Below are 25248 nucleotides of genomic sequence, written 5' to 3' on the forward strand. Positions count from 1 at the left end.
AAAATCTACTGATTTATTCATCAGTACCCAAAATCACCTCTTTTACTCACAAAATCTAAGCCTCTGGGTCCAAACCAGTCCTGATTTCTACAGCTGATATTCCATAGAAACGTCTCTGCTGGCTGTGAAAGCCGCTTCACTGCAAAAAAATGAAATCTAGATAAGTAATTTTTTCTTAAAATAAGTTAATTTTTCTTGGATTGAGGATGTAAAAGAGACATTTTGGTAATGGAACAAGACAATTTACACTTAAAATAAAAAAACACAACTGCATTGTCTTATTTGAAGTGTATATTATCTAATTATCTTATTTTAAGAGTAAAACTACTCATTCCATTGGCAAACTATCTCATTTACCTACTCAAATTAAGGGTAAATACACTTAATTTAAGATATTTTTACTTATTTCTAGATCGTTTTTGCAGTGCAGAAGCCTGAATCACCACCAGGTTCTCAGTTCTGTAGATCCTCTAATCACCTGGTTTCTCCTACCGCTGATATGCTGATGACGCTTAGCTCTATCTTTAGTTCTGACCTGGCAACCAGACGGTCTGTGACAGTGAGCGAGAACACTGGGAACCTTTTTCCACCTGCATCCCCGCTCTTTTTGGGCCTCATGTCCCTCCGTTGTCGCACAAACTTTCCCCCACTTCCTCACCGCCTCGGCCGTATCTAGACCCACAGCTATTCCTGATTGGCCCTCTGGCGTTGTGGCGTGGAATGACATAGCGCAGACCACGCTTCAATATTGAGCATAAATCTATAATATCTGCGACACGCTGCTGCGGGACGATAAGCAGACCTTAAATGTTTAAAAAACGACACAGAACCATAAATATTCCAGCTATTCTCTGCAGAACTGTTAACCTTTCAGGATTATTTACCGTAGATCACCTGGAGTCATTTACTACAAAACACGTCACTGTCCTGTTTGTTGGTCATAAGGAACCATGGAGTAAAGTCAACAGAACGTCATTTAAAGAAGGGGTCTCATAAAAACAGGTTGGGTTGCAGCAGCTGAACATTAAACATCCTGTCAGGTGACGCTCACTCCCAGGTGTGTGTGTGTTCCTCCCGTATGACATAATCTCATCGTTATCCCGTATCACATCCCAGCTGTTTACTCTGCAGTCATATGATGGTGACACACACACACGCACGCACTTGTTCTGCTATATGTAGTGAGGACCATGTGTTGATTTTCAGTTATTTTAAACCCTTTCTAGGGCCGCAGTCCTGCAGGTTTTAGAGGTTTCTCTGCTTTAGCACAGCTGATTACGATGACTGCAGTTCAGCAAACACCTGTTAATTAGCTTTAAATTAAAATTAGCTGTGCTAGAGCAGGGAAACCTCTAAAACCTGCAGGACAGCGGCCCTCCAGGACCGATTGGGGATGCCCGCAATAACCCTAAACCTAACCATCAGCAAAATAGCTTCTGAGGACTAGAAAAATGTCCTCACTTTGCAACGACTGGTCATCATCTGATGGTGAAATTGGAAAAATGGTCCTCACTCTGAGGGCTAGACAGGTACACACACATACAGGATCCATTTGCTGTCAGGCGTTCAGCTCAGACGCCTGCAACACGCTGCAGGTGGAGATCAGGGAAGTTAAAGGTGTCCAGGCGACCAGTGAGGATAATTTTTTCCCCCAATGGGACCAACGGCATCAGAACTTCCTGCTCAGTATCTTTTCTGACGGCTGCTTCTCTAACCTCGTGGGGGGGGGGGGTGAAGTCAGTAACACTAATCCAGCCTGGATGCAACCGAAGCATGAATCACCGTTTTTAAAACGCTGCCTGGATAAAACCAGCTTTACTCTGGATAAGTGGAGGTTCACCTTGTAAAGACGTAAACAATAATCTTTGCTGTTTGGAGCTTCAGTTTGTTCACATCCAGCCAATAATAAAACTACAAAAAAAAAGTCATTTTCTCTTAAAATAAGTGCATTTTTTTCATTATTTGAGGAGATTAGTGAGACACTTTGCCGATGGAAACAAGACAGATCACATTTAAGATAAGTAAAAAAAAAACAATTGCATCATCTTATTTCAAGCATATTTTATCTAATCATCGTTTTTGAAGCTTAAAAATTCTTCTTCCATAGGCGAATCGTCTCATTTACCAACTGTAATCATGCATAAATACACTTAATTTAAGACACTTTTGCTCATTTCTAGATCGTTTTTGCAGTGAACCAATCATCTTTGACTGATAATCAAACTTGGCCTCATCTCCCAGATTCCACCAAATCCAGACTCAGTGGTTCTGATGTTCTGTCTGTATCAACATGCTAACAGCTACGGTCCAATCATGGATTTTCACCCTCTGACGGCTCCATCTATCTCCTCGTTCTTGCTGTCATTGCTTCTGATCGTCTGTAGGACGCAGGTTCTCACCTCTCTGACGTTGGACGGGTTTCCTCCAGTTGGAGTGTTGGTCCAGTGGTTAGAGCAGTGGGCTTGTGCTCAGAGAAGGTTGCAGTACCCGGTTCGATCCCCACAGCCTCCACTCTGGGAACCCTGATTGCTCTCCAATGCTCCCCAAGGGGATGGGTTAAATGCAAAGAACGGATTTCCTCATTGTTGGACAATAAAAGGATTTACATTTTGAAGAACCAGAATGCATTACTCTGGTTCTGTTGGGTCGATACCAACATTTAGGAAGCAGCGATGCTTCAAACCTTCTCATGATGAACTTTAAACCCTCAGGAGAACATCTGGAACATCCCTCTGACTTTATTCCTTGTAAAGGAAGATATTTTCTAATGTCTCTGAACCTTTGAACATCTGCTGGAGTGAAAGGCAGAAAACAACGAGAGGAACCTTCTATCTGGTTTTAGCTCCCATGTCACAGACTTGGTTATTAGAATTCTAAGAATAAAACTTTTACAGGTGGAAGATCTTCTGTTTCTTCAGTTCTTTTATTCGTCCATTTAAATGATTAAGTATTATATTTTTAAGGCTAGGCTTAAAACTTTCCTTTTTGATAAAGCTTCTAGTTAGAGTGGCTCAGGTTATCCTGATCTATCTCTATAGTTCTGCTGCTATAGGCTTAGACTGCTGGAGGACATAGGGACCCCTTTTTCATCATTCTGCTTTTTCTATGTCTGCTTCTGTCTCCTTGAACCCCAGTGGGCCTCAGCAGATGGCCGCTCACACTGAGCCTGGTTCTGCTGGAGGTTTCTTCCTGTTCAAAGGGAGTTTTTCCTCTCCACTGTCGCTACAAGCATGCTTAGTGTGAGGGATTGCTGAAGAGTCAATGAGTCGATGCAATCAGCTGGTTTTCCAGTAAATTCATCTGTTCTATTAACTCTACGGTTATATGGAGCCATAACCAAAGCAGACCTTAATATTCGTCACGTTTCCTGGTTTTATTCTAAATGAAGGCGGAGCTTCTGATTAATAAAACCTCGATTAGTTTAAAGATGCTGCAGAGATGAACTGATCTAATCTGATATTTAATAAACTGTTTGAACTGGAAATGATCTGATATTAAAGTCCATCAGTATAAAACATGAAACATAAAACAGAAAAGAAGCTTTTTTTAGTTTTTCTTCCTGGTTTTAAACTAATGAAGATTGAAACCATCTTTGCAGAATCTGCTCCTCATCTTCTTGATTCAAATGTTTAAAGTTGGATCTGAGCTCAGAGGTTTGCCTGCAGTCCGTCTGATATCAGTAATGAAACCTCCCCCTCATTGAGGAGCAGAACGACTCCTCTCTCCTCCTGCTCACCTGAACAAGCTGCAGCTCTCACAGGTTCTGCTGCTCCTGCTGGGCCTCCTTCCTCCCTGCAGCACCTCCTCCTCGCTCCTGCAGCCGTCCTGCAGGTGACTCAGCCAGGAATGACATCATCCTGTCAGCACACACACCTGTTTCCTCTTCAGGCGCCTCCTCCCACCTCCTGCCTGCTCCCGGTCACTTCCTGGATCCCTTAAAGGGACAGCAGCAGCTCCAGCACCAACAGGTGGATCTCCTCAATCCTCCAGAACCGGATCAGAACTGGACCAGAACTGCTGTTCTGGTTAAATCGGTACTTCGGCCTGCAGAGGCGTCACAGCAGAGCAGAACCGGAGCGTGTGAAAGAATCCCTGGGAACTCAGCCTCTGCAGGCTGCCTGCATTCAGTTGCTAATTTTATACAACAATGCAACAATAAAGAGGCTCATTAACGATGCGGGGAGAGGTCCACCCAACCCCCACCCACTCAGAGAAACCCCCCCACAGAGGGACCAACCTCTGGCTGGAAAAGTTCTGAAACAATCTCAAGCTCCAACTTTGTCTGATTTCTTCCAGACGCTCCTGAAGTTCAGGAGATAAATTCAATTTTTATTTTTTCTTCAGATTAAAACACTTTGATTTTATTTCTTAAAGTTCTCCTGGAATCACTGAGGCAAACTGAAAGGAACCAATTTGATTATTTTCTTAATTTAGAAACTTGGAACTGAAGAAGGACAAATAAAAAAGATCATAATTCTGAATAATTTCTCTGTTTAACTTCTTGTTGATCAGAAATTTTTGCGTTGCTCATTATCGGCAATAATTGAATCATTTCTGTTGTTTGTCTGTTTAAACTCTGGAACCATCAGCTTTTAGTGGCGGTGTGATCAGATCACTGACTCGTGTCTATAGGGGTCAACGACTCGGACGGCAACCCGCGTTAAAATCTCCTCGGATCGGCATGCTGTGGGAACACCAGAACGGGGTTGACCCACTAAATTACGTGATGCTATTGAACGCAACATACCGACGTCATCACACCGCACCAGTAGCTTCTGATCTAACAAGCAGAATCAACTGTTTCCATTCGTTTAACATGGAGCAGAAGGTGAGAGAGATTCACAGATAATAGAAACAATAAAACACACTGATTACACCCTGGCTCCCTGATATATTGCTCTCTATTGTTTACTTCCCTGATTCATGTCACACTGGTGACATCATCAACACTAATTCAGCGTTACGTCACCAGACACGCTGTTGAGGGGTTAGACCAAGGTTTATTGCCAGTGGGAAGGAAGCCAATAGTTATTGGATCGACTCATGTTTGAGAAACATGCGTTAACCCGCTATTTTCAGTGGGAAAGAGGCTTAAGATGACGCTAAAAAGCCTCTTTTCCAATGAAAATAGCCGGTTAACGTGTGTCGACTCGCTAAAAATTAGCGACCTGCTAATAATCGACATTTGTCTCCCTTCACACTGGCGTAAAAAGATGGTCTAACCCCTCACTGGCAGCTGCGTGGCCTCTGACCCACCGCTTTAAACGTTCATCGAAAAAACTGAAACTCTAAAGTAAAACATCTACAATCAAAGAAAAAACACAATAAAATCAAAATATTGGTTGAAAGTAATCGCAAATTTTGATCTTTGGCAAAATTGTTCAGCCCAAGTGGAAATGCGTCAGAGCAGAGCTGGTAGTCTGGAAGAAGATACCCCATTTACGCTACCATTGAAAAACCGGTTTGAGACCGGTCCGAGCTCAGTAACTGAGATAACTTATAGTGTGTAAATGGAAAGCAAACTGAACTGAACCGAGCTAGACACAACCGGACCGAGCTAACTGCAGACCAGTTCCAGAGGTGGGCTGGGCTCGGTTTTTCCCTGGCTCGGTTCTCTGATAACAAGAGCGCATGAGCAGAACGCGTCATGTCCGTCTGGCTGCACATCGCGATTCACACTCCATTCCAGTAGTTGGCGGTAATGCCCATCCAGAAACAGAAGAAGAAGAACAACTTCTTCTTCAACTATAAACAACAATCGAAATCTTCTCCAGGCAACATTTTAAATAATGTCATTTTAAATAATAACACCGAAGTACAGCAATAATAATCAAGCATAACTTTCTGAATGTGACGGGCGCCGCCATTTTGATTTGCTTGATTCCCTCCTTCTTTGTCTTCTTCTTCTTGGGTTTTATGGCGGTTGGCAAACAACTTTTGGTGCATTACCGCCACCAACTGCTTGATTTCCTCCTTCAATACTGGCAGTAATACCGCAGATCGTCACTAGGAGGCGAGGAACCGAGATAGCGTGATGTGTAAACGGTCGTCAGAACCGAACTCGGCCTGGTTAACTGATCCGAGCTCGGACCGGTCTCGGCATGGATCGGTTTTTCAAGGGTAGTGGAAATGGGCTAACAGTTAGCACAGGGACCTTCCTACACTGCTAGTAGTTCTATGGTTTCCCACAATCCTTTGAGCTGCAGAGGGCATAGACCAGGCGTCCCCCCGAAGGTGGTCCTGGAGGGGGCGCTGTCCTGCAGGTTTTAGAGGTTTCTCTGCTTCAGCGTAGCCGACTCTGAATCAACAATTCATAGGGGGGGGCCAGATGGGGCCACTAAATATCTTGGAGTGGCTCAGGGAGAAGATCTACCTTCATCTCTTCTCCTTCCACCCACTGAGGAGGCTGGACTGCAGAAGGTTTGCCAAACTTTCTGCTTTATGATGATAAAAAAAAAAAAAACGGATTCTTTTATTTCACACGGCTTCCTTTAGTGTGACGACGTTCACTTCCTGATGACCTCACAGGCTGCAGATGCTTCCAGCCTGATGGTGGCGAGGACAGGAGGTCAAAGCAGCCGTCTGAAGACCAGGAGGATCAGAACCCAGCAGAACCTGAGCTGGTTCTGTTCACCAGATGAAACAGAACCAGCTGACCCAGAGGAACAACTAACAGATATTCAGATCTGCAGGAGATCCACCCTGCCAGTCCGATCTGCTCCCCTACCTCAGAGGATTGCTGGACCAGAACCAGAGAGCCGGAACTCCACTTTGGTTCCAGGCCTGGGATGAAATGTCAAAGAACTCGGATCTTATAACGACGTTGGACTCAGTTTGGTTCTGTTTGATGTTTTAATGGCTTTGGGTCACGTTCCAATAAAACTGGACATTTTATGAGGTGAGAAACTGAAGAAATAAGACGGAACCGTTAAAGTCGGGTTCTGTGGACCTGAGGTTCTTAGAACCAAACTCAGATCATTCAGATTCCTGTTAAAACCAGTTCAGAGGAAATTCTGTTTCACCAACATTTAGACCTTTCAGGTCCCGCTTCCAACCTGAAGCTCCTGTCCTGATGAGGTCCAGAACCAGAACCAGGTCCGTACTACTCAAAGCTCTCCAGGATGGGCTCATGGCCCGTCTGTTTGAGGAAGCGCAGCAGGTCTTCAGGCTGCAGCCCCATGGTGGCAGCGTTGGTCATTGGGTGGAAGTGGACCATCTGGTGACCTCCTTCCACCAGGTCTCTGTCCAGGACCACCTTCACGCTCTGGTCCTTATCGAAGAGCAGAGCGAGAGCCGTGGCGCAGCCCTGACCCACCTGAGAGGAGACAAGGCAGGCAGGTTACGTCCTGAACTTCATGGAGATTCAGATTTTATCTAAAGTTCTCCAGCTTTGTTCAGGAGTTCTGATCCAGGATGGACTCCTCCCACACTTTACCTTCCTGTGACCCCCATTAACATTTTAATCTCCAGACCTGAAGGTCTGAGACGGTTCATCTTTAAATTCTCCGTCCTTCAGACTCGCTACCTTGAGTTTTTCCAGCATGGTGGCCTCGTCTGCAAACCGCAGGTTGCCGCTGCCGACACCGAGCTTCTTGGCCAGGTCGTTGAGGTTCACCTGCAGGCAATAAGAAGGTTGGAGAAGTTCTAAACTTTTTAAAGTAGATTTCAGGCTGAGGGATCCAAAGATACGAGCGGACCTGCCGGTCATGGCGAGCAGACACCAACCACAGGCCTTTCTTCTTCTTGTCCTTCAGGAAGAGGTTCTTGGTGACGGCGCCACTCACGCCCTCCAGGTGAGGCATCATCTCCTCCACAGTGAAAACCTGCAGCGAGGGGGAGAAGGAGTGGTTGGAGAGGTTATTCCAGGCTAATATCCTGCAGCTAAAATCTCCTCCCAAAACACATCAGAATCTGATGAATGGATCAGAACTGAGCTTCTGCTGAGTCAACCGATTGCTGATGAAGGAACCGCGGTGTGTTGTAGAAGGAAAGCATCTAAAAACTTCCATCATTGAAGCTCTGGGGGCTGATCTGGGGAATTGTCTAGTTAATGCGTTTCTTTTGCTGTGTTTTGGCGCCCCCTGCTGGCTGAGCCGGATCAGTGCTTCTACAACAACTTGAAAAGTTCCTTTTTCAGAAAAGTTCAGGAGGTACTTTGACTCTATATTTGAAAACATTTTGGTAGGGCTTCAATAAAAAAGAAAAACGTGCATTTAAATAAATAAATATTAAAAAAAGAAAAAAAAAAAATCACTGAATCAATCAGATCCAACATATTCCGTATAAAAACCTTCTATTTTAACATTAAATATAATTTTCTGCAGGAAAATAAAAATAACATAAATTAAAAACTATGATTTAAGATTAAACGGATATGCTGAGAAGTTCGGCTGCAAAATCTAAACCCAATCATGAGGATTTCAGTCTACGTGTCCTGAAAGGAGTCTGACATTCAGAGCAGCAAACTCATCCCAGCGCTTCTGGACCTGAACCACAGGAGGTTCTGCCATAAAGGAGGGGCGCCGAATTAAACAGAGACACTTTGTCAATAAAGTTATGTTATTTATTGGATAAGAAACTTTTTAAAATACTTAAACAAAACAAAAAGCCGCTTTAGACAGTAAGAGGCGGTAATGAGATTCGGCAGAAGGCGATCCTCGTGGTCTGAACACGGATCCAAAGCGGTCCGGTTCTTACCGGAGGATGCTCCACACAGCTGATCTGGATGTTCAGGTTCTGCAGGAAGCTCTGCAGCTCAGCCCGCAGATCCTCAGCCATGATGCCTGGTTCCGATCGATCAGGACAGACAGACAGACCACAGCTGGACTCCTTCTTCTTCTTTTGTTTTTTATTGGTGGGTGAAAACCAAGTTAAGGGGCATTTACCGCCCCCTAGCAGACTGGAGTGATGTCATCAATGACGTCAGAGGGCAGTTATTCATTCATACCTCAATAGTATGAACGAAACTGCATATTATCTATGAATCAATATCTATACAAACTTACATATAAATTAATATGTGTGACTATTCAAATGCATATACACACTTATATTCTTTATTTAAATAGGATTAAATAATCCAGTGTTTTTTTTAATCTAATTAACTGATTTCTAGCAGAATAAGATGTATTTCCTAGAAGGTTTATCATTGAAAATCCAATTTTTTCTCTATATAGTGTTAACTTTAAATGCTGACGTCATGTTTCCCTATTCTGAAAAGAATCAATGATGTCAAAGGGAAGTTAATAATATATACTTCAATGCACAAATCTGCAAATTTATATCCAAACACGCTCACATATAAATTAGTGTGTATAAACACATGAATACACACACTTATATTAACACTTGAAATGCGATTAAATAATCCAGTGTTTAAAAAAATAAGATACTTAATTGATTTCTAACAGAATTTACTTACTCTGGTCACATTCAGAATTCAAACTTCTGAAAGTTCTTTAAATCTGAAATGATTCCATCCTGTTCAATAAATGATCAGTGTTTTTTATCACTTCCACCTCTTCTTGACGGCAATAAAGAGTTCGGTACTGCTGGTGTGAAGTCAGCTTTATTAAAATTCTTCTTATAATTTATTTTCCACTGACACCAAAACCACCGTCGAACTAAAATACAACATAAACTTAAATGAGATGGTTTCATGAGTACAAAATGACATAAAAAATTATATAAATACATATAAACATACCTCGCTGGCTGACCTTTCCTTTTGAGGTAGAAATGAGAAATAAAGGACCTTTTAAACTAAAATTTCTCTGTAAAACTTCTTGCAAATGTCATGCCTTCATGCTGTGTGCATCCTTTTCTTCTAGTTTTTCAGCGAACATGCTAGATTCCACACTTCCTAAAGAAGCCTTTCAAAATAAGACTCATAACAAAAAATTGCATAATACAAAGTAAAACATGTAAACCAAAAAATATGGCAGTAAAACTCCCACCAAATCACTAACCTATAGTGATTTAACTTCAAACATGTAACATTGCAATAGGAATATATTTACATTTTAACATTTACTGTGCTTCCAGCAACAATACAGTTTTATGAACTGGTCTATCAAGATACACTGGCTTGACAGTCCTTAGTCCATTCTTATCCAAGGTCGAATCACCTAACAACAGTTTCACCTTCCTGATCCTTCCATCTGCGCTTGGATATACATCTGTTACTCTTGCAAGTTTCCACTTGATCCTTGGAGAATTGTCCTCTTGAAGAATAACAATGTCATTCACCTTTGCATTTCTTTTGTCTCTTTGCCAGATTTGTCTCTGCTGAAGATTAAGAAGATATTCTTTCTTCCACCTTGTCCAGAATTCATTGGCTAAAAACTGAACTTGGCGCCACCTCTTTCTCAAGTACAAGTCCTGGCTCACAAATTCACCAGGAGGGGGCAGAATAACACCAGACTTCATCATGAGAATATGATTTGGTGTAAGAGGCTCTAAACTTGGATCACTTAGGTTTTCTACTGTTAGCGGCCTGCTATTCACAATAGCCATCACCTCATACAAAAACGTTCTGAGTGAAGAACTATCAAGTCTCTTAGAAGTTTTATCAAGAATAGCAGTTAAAACACTTCTAATGGTCCTAATCTGCCTCTCCCAAACACCTCCCATGTGGCTTGAAGATGGGGTGTTCAGAACAAACTCACATCCATATTGTTTCAACTGTTCTTTGTCACAGTCCTTCAGTGCATTCAAAAACTCTCCTTTAGCACCAACAAAATTAGTCCCTTGATCACACCTGATCTGTCTTACATATCCACGAATAGAAATAAAACAACGCAATGCATTAATAAAAGCATCAGCAGTAAGGTCATCTAACATTTCAATATGTATTGCCCTGGAACACATACATGTAAACAAAAGACCATACCTTTTAAGTTCCTTTCTGCCTTCTTTTACATAAAAAGGTCCAAAACAGTCAACACCACAGTAAGAGAATGGGGGTGTTGTTTCCATTCTGTCCTCTGGTAAGTCTGACATCTGTTGATCTTGGGTATGCCTCCTGTACTTCCTGCAGGTTGTGCACTTGAAGATGTGTGAAGCAACTGCACTGCTGCATCCTGTGATCCACAGTCCATTGGAACGCAGCTCATTTACAGTAATTCCTCTTCCTTGATGCTGCACCTTCTCATGGAAGTGTTTAATCAGTAAAGATGACATATGACTTGATTTGGGAATAATGGCAGGATGTTTGATGTATGGGTGCAGACTTGCTCTTGTTAAACGTCCTCCCACCCTGAGTACTCCTTGCTCATCAACAAATGGGTTTAAGCTATACAGCCTGTGTGTCTTATCCTTGAGTTGAATGTCCTTGATTTCCTTGCTGAAAGTGTTTCCTTGTGCAAGTTTTATTATGAACAGTTCTGCTTCTCGTCTGTCCTCAACACATGTGCTTCCACCTTTTGTTTGTGTGTCTCCTTTAAAATCTTTCACAAATTTCCTTAAACGAGCAATAGCTTTAACAGCTCTTCTCCAATCAGAAAATTTGTTGAGACGATCAAGCATTGTTCTCTTTTCTTGTACTTCTGTTTTGAGCACATGTACGGCTTTCAGTTCTGGGTCATTAGAAACAACTTCACTTATCTTGTCAGTTTCAAGGGGTCCTTTAAACCAGTTAGATTTGAGAAGCTGTTGGACACTTAATCCTCTTGATGCATGGTCTGCAGGATTATTCTCAGATGGTACATGATGCCACTCCTGTGGGTCTGTGAGTGACTTTATTATTTGAATCCTATTTGCCACAAACACATGAAATCTTTTGGCATCATTATTCACATATCCTAACAGCACTTTAGAATCTGTCCAGAAATGTTCTTGAAGATTGCTGATCTCCAGTTCCCTTCTTAGCATTACACTTGTTCTTGCTGCAACTACTGCAGCTGTTAACTCAAGTCTAGGGACAGTGGTGACTTTGGTTGGAGCAACGCGTGCCTTTCCCATGACTAGCACACAGTGAACATCTCCTTTGGATGTGACTGTTCTTAAGTAGCTACATTGTCCATAGCCTGTCACACTGGCGTCTGAAAAATGATGTAAATCACACTGTGTGATGTCTCTGTTTTCAGGTAGTATGCATCTTTGGATTCTCACCTTTGACAAGTTTTGAAGATCTAGGAGCCAGGATTCCCACTCTCTGTAGAGTTGATCCGAAAGAGGCTCATCCCATCCAACCTTTTCTTGACATAGCTGTTGCAAGATTTGTTTTCCTTTAAGGATGAAGGGTGCCACAAATCCCAGTGGATCATACACTGATGCTACTGTGCACAGGATTCCTCTTCTTGTCATTGGGTGCTCTTTGACTGTTATCCTGAACTGAAACTCATCAGAAGAGATGCACCACATACCACCAAGTGCTCTTTCCATCAGTGGCTCTCCAAGTGCTAGATCCAAATCTTTAACACTGTCAGCACACTCCTCTCTGGGCAGCGACTTTAACACATTGTCACTGTTTGAAACAAATTTGTGTAATCTTAATTTGCCTGTGCTACACAGCTCTCTTGCTTCTTTAACTAATTTGATTGCTTCTGCTTCAGATTTAACACTTACAAGTCCATCATCTACATAAAAATTTCTTTGAATGAACTTCACTGTGTTTGGAGAGAACTTTCCCTCACCTTGTGTGGCTAGATGTTTTAAACCAAAATTGGCACAACCAGGTGAAGAAGCTGCACCAAACAGGTGAACCTTCATGCGATAGACTGAGGGGGGAACACTTAGATCACCATGCTCCCACCATAGGAAGCGTAAATAATCCTGGTCTTGGGGCGTTACATGGAACTGGTGAAACATACGTTCCACGTCGCACATTACAGCCACTGATCCTTTCCTGAACCTACAGAGTACTCCCACTAAAGTGTTTGTGAGGTCAGGCCCTGTAAGCAGGTGTTCATTTAGCGAAGTGTCTTGATATTGTGCAGAGCAGTCAAAAACTATACGAATCTTGCCAGGCTTTTGAGGGTGGTATACCCCATGGTGGGGAATATACCAGGCAGGGTAATTGCAGAGTTCTTCCTGCGGCACTTTCTCTGCGTCACCACGTGCAATAATGTCCTCCATGAACCTTAAATAATCAGAGTAGTACCTTTGATCCCTTATGAATCTGCGTTTAAGACTGCTTAAGCGTTGCATTGCACATGACGTGTTGTTGGGAAGATTTGGTCTGTCGTTTTTGAAAGGCAGGGGCATTTCAAAATGTCCATCCTGCTTTTGTTTTATTCCTTCTTGTAGCTTTCTTATGAAGCAGACATCTTCTTGTGAAATGCTTGTTTCTTCCACTGCTTTCTCTGTAAAATCTGCTTCAAGAGCTTTGATTACATCTGGTCCTGTTACTTCTTTTACTTGTGTCTTGCAGATGTAATGAACCTTATTCTTTAGCTTCATGGTTGGCTCAGTCTCTGGTATTACATGCTTTACAGTGATGCGATGGCTTACTCCAATAACATCGCTGCCTGCATCAACTAAATCACAGTAACTTATGATGCTCCAGCCCAAATCTGTTTTCTGGGCATAAGGTTGGTTTTCTTCACCACATACGACTTCTCTGGGCATTAAAGCTTGTGTGCAGTTGTAGCCTAACAGGAGTCCTATCTCACAGTCCAATGGTGGAGCAATGTATTCAGAGAGATGTTCCAAATGTGGCCATGACCTTGCCGTGTCTGGAGTAGGAATATGGCTACGATTGGCAGGTATAAAATCACGTGTGTAAGCAATTGGCACAGTGAGTTTCTTTTTGGAAAACAATCCTCTTATTTGCAGAGCTTCAAGCTTTGTACATGGTACAATTGTTTTCTTGGATGACATCGTAGATAATTTTAGCTTAACCTGGGTTTTAACTGTGTCCAGATTGTTTGCTACTTCATTGAGAATAAAAGATGAATCACTCTGTGTGTCCAGCAGAGCGTAGGTAAGTATTTCTTTGCTTGGCTCATTTTGTGTGGATACATAAACAGGTACTATTGCAGATGTCTGTGTGTTTCTACTTTCATGAGTCACTCTGTTAGATGTAATTTCGTTAACTGCGTCTTGTGACTGTGTTACCTGTTGCTGAGTTTCCTTCCGTTCAGCTGCTTCTTGGTCTTTCGGTTGTTCTTTCTTTGTCTCTTGTCTTTGTCTTTCTTCATGCAGACATGTGGGATGTCGTTTGGAGCATGTGTTGCATGTCATTCGGTTGCTGCAGTTCTTGGAGAAATTACCACTATTTAAACAGCCAAAACATAATTTTTCACCTTGAATGAACTTGATTCTCTCAGTAACTGGTTTTTCAGTAAACTTACGACATTTGTATAAGCTGTGTCCTGCTCTTTTACAAAACACACAATAACCCATGTTTCTTTCTGTAGAGTTAGTTGTGAAGATTTTTGCTGTATCTTGTTTCTTGTGAATGGGTGTAATTTGAGGTTTTGTCTTTGGTTTGTCAAATTCACTTTGTCTTATAGCTTGATATGATGTAATGGGATTACATGCAATACTTGCCTCCATTGACAGGAATGTTACAAAGTAACTGAAACTGGGAAACTGTCTGTGCTCCAGCTGATACTCTGTAGCCTTTCGGTTCCATCTGTTGCTCAACCAGTCTGGCAGTTTAGCAGCAAGTCTTTGATTCTCTATCCCATCATTGAGGACGTTCAGATTCTCATTAGTAGTCATTGCAGATTGACAGCTTTGTAAAAAATCCACAAACTTTCTCAACTCTGCACTATCTTTACCTTGGAGCCTTGGCCATGTGTGCAACTTGTCCCTAAATGCCTTAGCGATGACAAAAGGCTCTCCATAACGTTCATTGAGCATATTCCATGCTGCTATATAGGAATCTTCAGAGCCAATCAGAAAATAGCCTTCTAAGGCTTCTTTAACACATCCACCTACATACTTCTGTAGGAAAAATATCTTTTCTGCAATGGGGATGTTCTTTCTCTCTATTAGAGTCTGAAAGGATGCTTTCCAATGTTTAAACTTAAGTGGATCCCCACTAAATCCTCCAGGGTGCAGACCAGGAAGCAGAGTTGTAGTTTAACACACATCTCTGCAGCTTCTCTACTGTTACCCACTCTTTACTCCATCCAGACAGTGTCTTGCCCACGACCAAAATCTAATAAATTAGCAAAGATTCCCAAAGGAGTAAATCATGATAATCTAATTAAAATCAAAATAACTCCAATTGGGGAAAAAGTTAAAACAATTAAATGCGGTCTGTTTAACATAAGATCGCTTTCCTCTAAAAGTCTACTAGTTAATGACTTGATTTGTGATAATCACATTGACTTGTTTTGCCTTACAGAAACCTGGCTGCAGCAAGAGGATTATGTGAGCATAAATGAGGCAACTCCTTCAAGCTATTTAAATTTTCACATCCCCAGAAGTTCTGGGCGAGGAGGAGGAGTAGCAACAATCTTCCAGTCTGACTTACTGATTACTCCCAAAACAATTAATACCTACAACTCTTTTGAACATTTAACCCTTAATTTCCCTGATCCAAATTTCAAGGCAAGAAAACCTCTTCTTTTTGTAACTTTGTATCGTCCACCAGGTCCTTACTCTGAATTTTTAGATGAGTTTTCAGAGTTCCTTTCTGATTTGGTATTAAATACTGACAGGGTCATCATAGTGGGAGATTTTAACATCCATGCTGACATTGAAGGCGATAGCTTAAGAGCAGCCTTTAATGCTATCTTAGACACTATTGGCTTTGTTCAAAATGTGAATAGTCCCACGCATTCTCATCTTCATACTTTGGATCTTGTGCTGACATACGGCATAGAATGTGAAGAAATAACAGTATTTCCTCACAACCCTGTCCTCTCTGACCACTTTCTAATAACCTTCAGGATTACTTTAACAGAGTTCTCCTCCCCCAAAAGAAGGTTCAATTTTAGTAGATCTTTATCAGATAGTGCAGTTATAAATTTTAAAGAATCTGCTTCACTTTCTCTCTGCTCTGTGTCACTGAGCAGTGCTGCAGAGTGCAAAAGCTTAGCTTATTCCCCTTCACAGGTTGATGATTTTGTTGATGGGGTTGCTAGTTCTCTGCTTATTGCCTTAGACAACGCAGCTCCTTTGAAAATGAAAACCGTTAAAAATAGAAAGCTTGCTCCTTGGTTTAATGCAGAGCTGCGTACTTTGAAGCAAAATGCTAGGAAACTGGAGAGAAAATATCGCTCCACAGGCCTGCGGGAGTCCTTCCTAGTCTGGAAAAATGGTTTACTGCTGTATAAGAGGACCCTTTGTAAAGCAAGAGCAGCATACTTCTCCTCATTAATAGAGGAGAATAAGAATAATCCTAGATTTCTTTTTAATACAGTTGCCAAACTCACCCAGAGCCATAGCTCTGTTGAACCGTCCATTCCACCTGCTCTTAGCAGCAATGATTTTATGGGATTCTTTATAAATAAGATTGATCTTATTAAAAATAAGATCATAAGCACTCCTCTATCCGCGATTGTACCTGAGGTAGTCATGGAATCTGAACCGGGTTTAGACTGCTTTGATCCAGTTGAACTCTCTGAATTAGCAAAATTATTGTCTTCATCTAAGCCTTCAACTTGTATGTTAGATCCAGTTCCAACCAGGTTATTTAAGGAGGTATTCCCTTTGATCTCCTCCTCCATTTTAGATGTGATTAATCTATCTCTGTTACAGGGATATGTACCTAAAGCTTTTAAGGTTGCTGTAATTAAACCTCTGCTTAAGAAACCGTCTCTTGACCCAGATGACTTGGTCAATTATAGACCTATATCCAATCTTCCTTTCTTATCCAAAATTCTTGAGAAAGTAGTTGCCAAACAAGTTTGCGATCACTTCCACCATAATGAACTTTTTGAAGAGTTTCAGTCTGGCTTTAGAGCTCATCATAGCACTGAAACAGCTCTGGTGAAAGTCACTAATGATATTCTCATGGCCTCAGATAATGGACTTGTATCTGTGCTCGTCCTGTTGGATCTTAGTGCTGCATTTGATACAGTTGACCATAATATTCTTTTAGAAAGACTTGAATATTTTGTTGGAATTAAAGGAACAGCACTAGACTGGTTTAAATCTTATCTATCTGATCGAATTCAGTTTGTTCATGTTAATGATAGATCTTCAACACGCTCAAAGGTTACCTGTGGAGTACCACAGGGATCAGTGCTAGGACCAATTCTCTTTACTTTATACATGCTCCCAATTGGTAGAATTATTAGACAGCATGGGATTAATTTCCACTGTTATGCTGATGATACCCAGCTATATCTGTCTATAAATCCAGATGAAGCTAACCCATTACATAGATTACAGGCATGTCTTGAAGACATAAAAACCTGGATGACTCTTAACTTTCTGCTTCTGAATGCAGACAAAACAGAAGTTATAGTCTTTGGACCAGAGTCTCTGAAAAAGAAACTGATTAGCCAGTCACTTCATTTGGATGGGATTAAACTGATTTCAGATAATAAAGTAAAAAATCTTGGTGTTATTTTTGATCAGGACCTGTCATTTAAATCCCATATCAAAGAGGTTTCTAGAATTTCCTTCTTTCATCTGAGGAACATTGCAAAAATTAGAAATATCCTGTCCAGGGGTGATGCTGAGAAACTAGTCCATGCATTTGTTACTTCAAGGCTGGACTATTGTAATTCTTTACTATCAGGAAGTCCACAAACTGTAGTTAAAAGCCTTCAGCTGATCCAAAATGCTGCAGCCAGAGTTCTAATGAAAATGAAAAAGAGAGATCATATCTCGCCTATCCTGGCTTCTCTTCATTGGCTTCCTGTTAAATCCAGAATAGAATTTAAAATCCTCCTTCTCACATATAAAGCCTTAAATGGCCAAGCTCCATCTTATATCAGAGATCTGATTGTTCCTTATGTTCCTAACAGAGCACTTCGCTCTCAATCTGCAGGTTTACTAGTGGTTCCTAGAATTTCTAAAAGTAGAATGGGAGGCAGATCTTTTAGTTATCAGGCTCCTCTCCTGTGGAACCAACTACCAGTTTTAGTCCGTGAGGCAGACACCCTGTCTACTTTTAAGGCTAGGCTTAAAACTTTCATTTTTGATAAAGCTTATAGTTAGGGTGGCTCAGGTTATCCTGAGCTATCTCTATAGTTATGCTGCTATAGGCTTAGACTTTTGGAGGACATAGGGACCCCCATTTCATCATTCTGCTTCATTCTCTCTCTGTTCTCCTATTCTGCAGAATCTGTTAGTTCAATCTCTAACCTTCTGCTCTCTCTGCTTTTCCTCAGAGTAGCTTTGCCTCGTCTGTTCCTGTTTGGCTGTGACGTCATCCTGGAAAAAAACATCAGCTGTGCTGCTTCTATCAACACCCTTGTTAATAGATGTTGGAGATCGGCCTGTTTTCCAGTGTGGTCCTGTTTCTCTGACCGTGACTGAGTGGATGTGCTCTCTTCGTCCTCTGGCATGGGAGCTGCCTTGGAGCTCGTCTGCCTGGCTGTGTGTTTCCTGGACGGGGCCGCCTTTTACAGCTGCTTTTTGTATCTCTGCTTCTTTTTCTATGTCTGCTTCTGTCTCCTTGAACCCCAGTGGGCCTCAGCAGATGGCCGCTCACACTGAGCCTGGTTCTGCTGGAGGTTTCTTCCTGTTAAAAGGGAGTTTTTCCTCTCCACTGTCGCTACAAGCATGCTTAGTGTGGGGGATTGTATTTGAGTCAATGAGTCAATGCAATCAACTGGTTTTCCTTAGATAGAAAACTTTGTATCAATTTGACTGTATGATCTGGTTGAACTGTAAAGTGCCTTGAGATGACATGTGTTGTGAATTTGGCGCTATATAAATAAACTGAATTGAATTGAATTAAATACTGAGGGTTCTGGAATAGGTAGCCTATTAGCTGACATAGCTTCTGCCAAAACATTTACAAGCTCACCTGTGCTCTCATGGATGACATTTAACTGTTGTGGTGGCTGTGTGGGTTGATTAGCAGTGTTCTTGAACTCAGTTACCTGTATGTTTGCAGGACTTGGAGTGATGCTTTCTTGCTTTACTGAAAAGTAGTCCTCTTCATAAACTTGTAATTTTGCCTTTGCTGCATTGAGTCCTTTCAGATTTTCCAGTCTTTGAATTTCCCTTTTTAAGTCCTCGACTGACTTTCTCCTTGCAGCACTTTCCTCTTGTTGTCTCTTTATCACAGCTGCCTTTTCTTTTTCTCTTTTCAACTTGCGTTCTGATTCCTCTCTTTCCTCTAGCTGGAGTTGTGACATCACAGCAGCTTGCTGTTCTGCAGTTATGCGTTTGTCTTCTTCTTCTATGGTTTGGATTTTTTCTCTGAATTTCTCTTGTTCAGTCATTATCTTAAGCACAGCCTTTGTGGCTTCATACTCCGCTGCAGCTTCTTGTCTTTTGGCGGAGGAGCCATTAGAAACAGCTGAACATGCTTTAAACAGACTATGAACTGAGACACTAGCTGAGCTAGAAGATGTAAATACAGAACTGGCATCAGGCCAAACAATCTCCTCCTTATTTGTTCCCTCAACATGGCACTGGATGTTTTGCAAAACTACTTTAGTCACTGATGTACATTTGTCTAACTTGGAACGCATATTATGAGGTGGTCCATCCTTTGCTCTGTATTGGTCATAAATATCATTAAGAGCAGCTAGTTCTCTTTGCACAATGTCCATGTGATCTTCAAGGATGTCAACAGGATCTCCTTTAATAACAGATTTTTTAGCAACTTTAATTAATGCTTTCCATCTGTCATAAGTGCTTTCAAAGTGACGTTGTAACACCTGTAGTTTTTCTTTATGGAATTCTCTTCCTTTTCCTGTTAGCATGCGAGGTCTTTCACTCCTACGCAGCTCTTCTTGCCCAGATTGAATTAAAAAGGTTTCATCTACTTGCTCACCTACGGCAGCCTTTTCTGCATCAGCAAGTGTTTCTGTTTCATTTGTTTCTGACATTTTGTTTTACTTGGAATGTTATGGATTTTTACTTGGTGAAAATCTCCTTTTAACTTGACTTAAATTCACTTTGAACTTTGTTGCATTATTTCCCTTCCCGTTACCTTTTGTGCTGTTGTTGTCAGGCTTCACACAGTTCCTTGTTGTTACTCCCTCCTTGTGTCACTTCCCAAACATTAACTTAAATGTCTGGCTTCTGCACGTCTTTATGAAGAAGCAACAGATGAACGTGTGTCCATTAATTTTGCAGCAGCTTGGTCTTTGGTGCAATGACGCGATGTGTCCACCAGAGGGCCGGGAATCATGCAGCTCCGAGTTCGACTATCACTTCCACCTCTTCTTGACGGCAATAAAGAGTTCGGTACTGCTGGTGTGAAGTCAGCTTTATTAAAATTCTTCTTATAATTTATTTTCCACTGACACCAAAACCACCGTCGAACTAAAATACAACATAAACTTAAATGAGATGGTTTCATGAGTACAAAATGACATAAAAAATTATATAAATACATATAAACATACCTCGCTGGCTGACCTTTCCTTTTGAGGTAGAAATGAGAAATAAAGGACCTTTTAAACTAAAATTTCTCTGTAAAACTTCTTGCAAATGTCATGCCTTCATGCTGTGTGCATCTTTTTCTTCTAGTTTTTCAGCGAACATGCTAGATTCCACTTCCTAAAGAGGCCTTTCAAAATAAGACTCATAATAACAAAAAATTTGCATAATACAAAATAAAACATGTAAACCAAAAAATATGGCAGTAAAATTTTTAATTCAGAGTCATTTTCATGTGAATGTGCTTTACTGGAGGCATCCATGTCTGTCAAAGAACACTACTGCCATCTACTGGTTAGTGACGTCACGGTGCGGTATCGGCTGTTGATCAAGTCCCAGTGCTGTATCTGGTGTTTGTCACAACGCGCTATTATCCAAGTCATCTTGAAAACATTCTTCTTCCAAATGTCGGCTACATATTACGGGTTTTTTCTCTGGCCAGAAGTTCGATGGCAAATCCTCCCTCTTCAAGTTGGCGATCCAACGACCAACCCGTCCGTGGAGGATCAGGAATCAGAAAGGTGGAATAACTCTTTCTTTCACTTTTACCCGATGTATTCCAGCATCCAGCTGCCATGCACGTGGGCATTGTCAGTTTCACTATAGCTCTGGTGAATTTCAATGGTGAAGTCCTCTGGAAATCTTCAATAATTGTTGTTGATTGCAGATGTGTCTAGTAGTTCCCATTGATTTAGTTTGGAAAGCGGGGAGAATGGCGCTAGGCTTACCGCACCGTGACATCACTGCTGGAAGATGGCAGGAGGGAGGGGCTACTATATTTGGACAAAAATGGCCGCTCCCAGACTCAGTGATTGCAACGAAAATGATTGTTTTTATTTTTTTACTGATTAACGCTAAATTCATTAAAACCCTGCAAACATATTATATAATATTATTCCTGCTGATGTTCCTCTAAATCCTTTCTACATTCCTATAAAACATGTTCCACTGTTTCCATCTAATAACAGGAATTAATAATCCCTGTTTCATGTTTCCATATTCTCATAAGAGAACCATTAAGTCCAGGATGACTGGTTCTCAGTTGATGTGTGTTCCTCCCAAACCTTACAGATTGCATTCTGAATTATTTACCCTCACTTTAATTAAAGGAATCCTAAAGTTAATAATATCTGATTCTAAGGCCCGTTTAGCTAATATCTACTTTTTTGTTTCCTTTTCTGCCTACATGAACAGGAATCCAAACAAATCGAACAAAACATTTCTTATTATGAAGCTGAACTAATAATTTATTTATATCTAATAATTAATCTAATCTACAAAACTTGCCACATTTGATACTTAATTAAGCAGCTTGACTATCTGATGCAATTATATATTGATTTTATTTCCTAACATTATCATGAAGCAACCATTCTAAAGGTGACATAATGGAATTAATTCTAATGTAAAAACTGCTAGATGATGTGCTGTTCTCCTTTTAATCCTGACTTTATGGTGTGGGATATTCACAGCTGCTCCTACAGCTGGACTCCAGAGACAGCGGCTGCTCTAAAAAAAAAAATAAAAAAAAATAAAAAACTGTAATCCTGCCCCCTGGTGGACACTGTAAATGAATCCTGATTCATCCAGCTGTTTCTTGTCTGCATGGTAAATGGAGGACCTGCTGTCGGCTCCACTTCCACCTGGATTCTGTTATGAAACAATGTGTTGAAGCAATAATCAGAACATTGACCCAATTTAACCCTAATTCCTCTTTTAGCTGATGAATATTATAAAACTGCAGGGATTCAGGTCAGAGCTTTTCTGGCAGGTAAAGACTGAGAGAGAAAACCTTCCTGTCTGAGAACATTCAAACCATCTGACCTGCTGACATTAGAAACCTTCTGCAGACCTTTTTGGTAACACTAAACCAAACATACTGCATATTTGCACCATATCTATCTATCTATCTATCTATCTATCTATCTATCTATCTATCTATCTATCTATCTATCTATATATATATATATATATATATATATATATATATATATATATATGGGAAATGAAACATCTTCGTACTTGGAAATAAAGTCCAGTGGATTGTTTAGTTTTTTTTACTTTTTTGGAATGACTCTGACCTGGATGACTGAGAATCTTCACACTCTGTATACAGAATGACAAAGTTGTCTAAGTCTAATCGTTACGGCTTCAAATGTTTCGTTTCCTGGTTCCTTGTAGTTCTGCTCCAACAGAAGCTCAGCTAGAAATGGATGATTCCTGTTAGACGGAGGCTTAAGATGTGGCTCCATCCTTTGAAGGTCCAGAGGAGATCAGATTCCAGCTGATTGCAGCAGCAATGCGGGCGCATGAAGGAGAACCTGGAAGGAACAGAGACCTGGAAGGATCTCAGGAGAACAGACCAGAAGAAAAAGTGTCTGAAACAGGAGGAGGATAAGAGAACGTGACGGGCTGCAGGTTGAGCCATGCAGAAGTCCTGATCTCCTGGTCAGCAGTGGAGAGTCAGATGATAGACGTCAGACCCTGATGCATCGTTTTATTCCATTTCCGTCTTTAATGCGATGTCAGGCGGCTGTACAGACTTCTGAAAATTAAACACATCTGGCCTGCGTCTAATTTTCTGTCCTCTACAACAGAACAATTATTAACAATTATTTATATTCACTTTATTTCTATAGCGCCAATTCAAAACACACATCATCACTTTCCAGTTCACCAGATCATCCAGTCAGATTGATTCAAAGTTTTCTATCTAAGGAAAACCAGCTGATTGCATCGACTCATTGACTCTTCAGCAATCCCTCACACTAAGCATGCTTGTAGCGACAGTGGAGAGGAAAAACTCCCTTTGAACAGGAAGAAACCTCCAGCAGAACCTTTTATTTTTTGATTATTATTTTTAGCCAACCTTAAACAATAAATAATAGTTTCCAGGAAGCCAAATCATTTTAAAATAATCTCAGTCATTCAGGTTCGTCTTGGATTAGAGGCGAAACTTCTTCTAGAAAATGTATTGATTTTGATGAAACATAAAAGGAAAAATCTAAAGAGTTTTCATAACTGATTCTAATGTATTTGTTTCATTTACATGAAAAATTTGTTTATAAAATGGGATAAAAAAAATGGGGAAATTCTGGTGTTTACAGCAAAAAGATTATAGAAAAAATGTTCACACAAATGTGGACCTTAGAAAAATGTATAAGAATAAAATCATAGTGAAGAGTTAAAAGATACAAAATAAAATACTGTAAAGTGTTTTAACATCATAAAACTGCACCTGGAGAATAAATAACCAACATGCAGCGACGGACATGAATATTCTGACTTGATTTCTTGGACTTAAACAAACATGTTAAATTATAGTTGATGATTTTCCAGGATCTTCCTGCTTGTTTCTTCTCAGCTAATATTTATGTTTTTATAGAAAAAAAAATCATTTCCATTAAAAAGGAAAAACATGAAGGAACCAAAGATCACGGACATGAGTTGAATCTAATCCAACCACTGAAGGACTTTCCAGATGTTTGTTCCTGCAGCAGATGTTCCTCTAACCTGCTGCCCGAGTCAGAATAAGGTGCACTGAAAAAAATGGACTCTAAGTAGGTAATTTTTGCTAAAAATAAGTGCATTTTGTCCTGAATTGAGGAGGGAAGTTCAACACTTTGCCAATGGAACAAGACAACTTGCATTTAAAATAAGAAAAATCAATAACATTGTCTTATTTCAAGTTATCTTATTTTAAGAGTAAAAATACTCATTCCATTGGCGGATCATCTTATTTAACTGATCTGTCAGGGTTTGATTGAGGGTTTGAGGACCCAAAGGCAGAGGCGAGGAGGCAGAGGTGAGTTCTTTTAGTTTTAATCGAGTTTTTACAAGTAACTGAGACAGGAATCCAAAAACCCAACATAAAAATACAGAACAAACCGGAACCATGGAGATATCAGGGAAAGACAAGGAAACAGCACTGAGGAACTGCATTGGGAGAGTTCTTCTTCTTCTGTTGTTTTATGGCGGATTGGCAGGCCAACGTAAAAGGTGCATTTCCGCCACCTACTGATCTGGAGTGTGGCGTGCACAATTTTGAAAGACTGCGCTATACCCCCCCCCCCCCCCCAAAAAAAAAAAGAATCCTACAACTAAATCATATTAATTGTTCCTGTATCTTTTAGATATTTGAATAATAATTCATTAACTCTTGTTTGTCTTATCTCGTTTCCTAACAGTGCTTTTATTGAATTCCCATTAATCCCTATTTTTCTCAACTCTTGTATGAACTTCATTCTCTCCCTTACATACGCAGTACACTCAAAAATAAGATGTTGTACTGTTTCTGGATCTCCGAATTTGTCACAATTTCCTGTTTCATGTTTCCCTATTTTAAAAAGACCGTAGTGTAATGCTGTGTGACCTATTCTTAGCCTTGAAATAATTATATCTTTTTTCCTATTTCATAGGGAGAGTTTATATGGGAGACTGAACAAAGACAGGACTAATGAGCTGATTGGGAGCAGGTGTGAACAGAGGAGTCTAGAAGGAGCTGGAAAAGGAGACCAACACAAGAGGGCAGCAGATGGCAACACAAAAAAAGCTAAGAACATACAGAAAACACCACAAAATAGGAATTAAACCAACAAAACTAGAACAAAAAGAAAAATATGGATCAAAGTAAAACTGAAAACTCAAAAGAAGACTTAAACAGAATCAAAACTGCGACATACTTTAATTAAGGGTATATACACTTAATTTCTTACTTATTTCTAGACAGTTTTTGCAGAGTGAGGACACAGACTGGAGCTGCTGTCCACCAAACCTCTG

General features: G+C 40.7%; 3 protein-coding genes across 3 annotated transcripts in view; all 3 read right to left on the minus strand.

Annotated features, from left to right (window-relative positions):
- The window catches only part of usp54a (ubiquitin specific peptidase 54a), a 46726-nt gene extending 42610 nt beyond the window's left edge, over nt 1-4116 (minus strand). Inside the window, exon 1 of the mRNA XM_038308303.1 lies at nt 3737-4116. The gene's annotated coding sequence lies outside the window, so the exon portion shown is untranslated. The remainder of the gene's footprint in view (nt 1-3736) is intronic.
- A 2717-nt stretch (nt 4117-6833) lies between these two features.
- On the minus strand, nt 6834-8858 carry LOC119798738 (prolyl-tRNA synthetase associated domain-containing protein 1-like). Its single transcript, XM_038308340.1, has 4 exons — nt 8698-8858; nt 7698-7823; nt 7526-7615; nt 6834-7315 (listed from the first exon to the last, which is right to left on the minus strand). Exons 1-4 carry the CDS (start codon nt 8776-8778, stop codon nt 7103-7105), a joined length of 510 nt encoding a protein of 169 aa, XP_038164268.1. The 5' UTR covers nt 8779-8858; the 3' UTR covers nt 6834-7102.
- A 5279-nt stretch (nt 8859-14137) lies between these two features.
- On the minus strand, nt 14138-20669 carry LOC119798755 (exocyst complex component SEC3-like). Its single transcript, XM_038308361.1, has 3 exons — nt 20436-20669; nt 18881-20352; nt 14138-14199 (listed from the first exon to the last, which is right to left on the minus strand). The coding sequence occupies exons 2-3, from the start codon at nt 19911-19913 to the stop codon at nt 14138-14140; spliced, it is 1095 nt and encodes a 364-aa protein (XP_038164289.1). The 5' UTR covers nt 19914-20352; nt 20436-20669.
- Nucleotides 20670-25248: the final 4579 nt, after the last annotated feature.

This window comes from Cyprinodon tularosa, unplaced genomic scaffold, assembly GCF_016077235.1.
Source record: "Cyprinodon tularosa strain WSP-4 unplaced genomic scaffold, ASM1607723v1 ctg634, whole genome shotgun sequence".
NCBI lineage: Eukaryota > Metazoa > Chordata > Actinopteri > Cyprinodontiformes > Cyprinodontidae > Cyprinodon > Cyprinodon tularosa.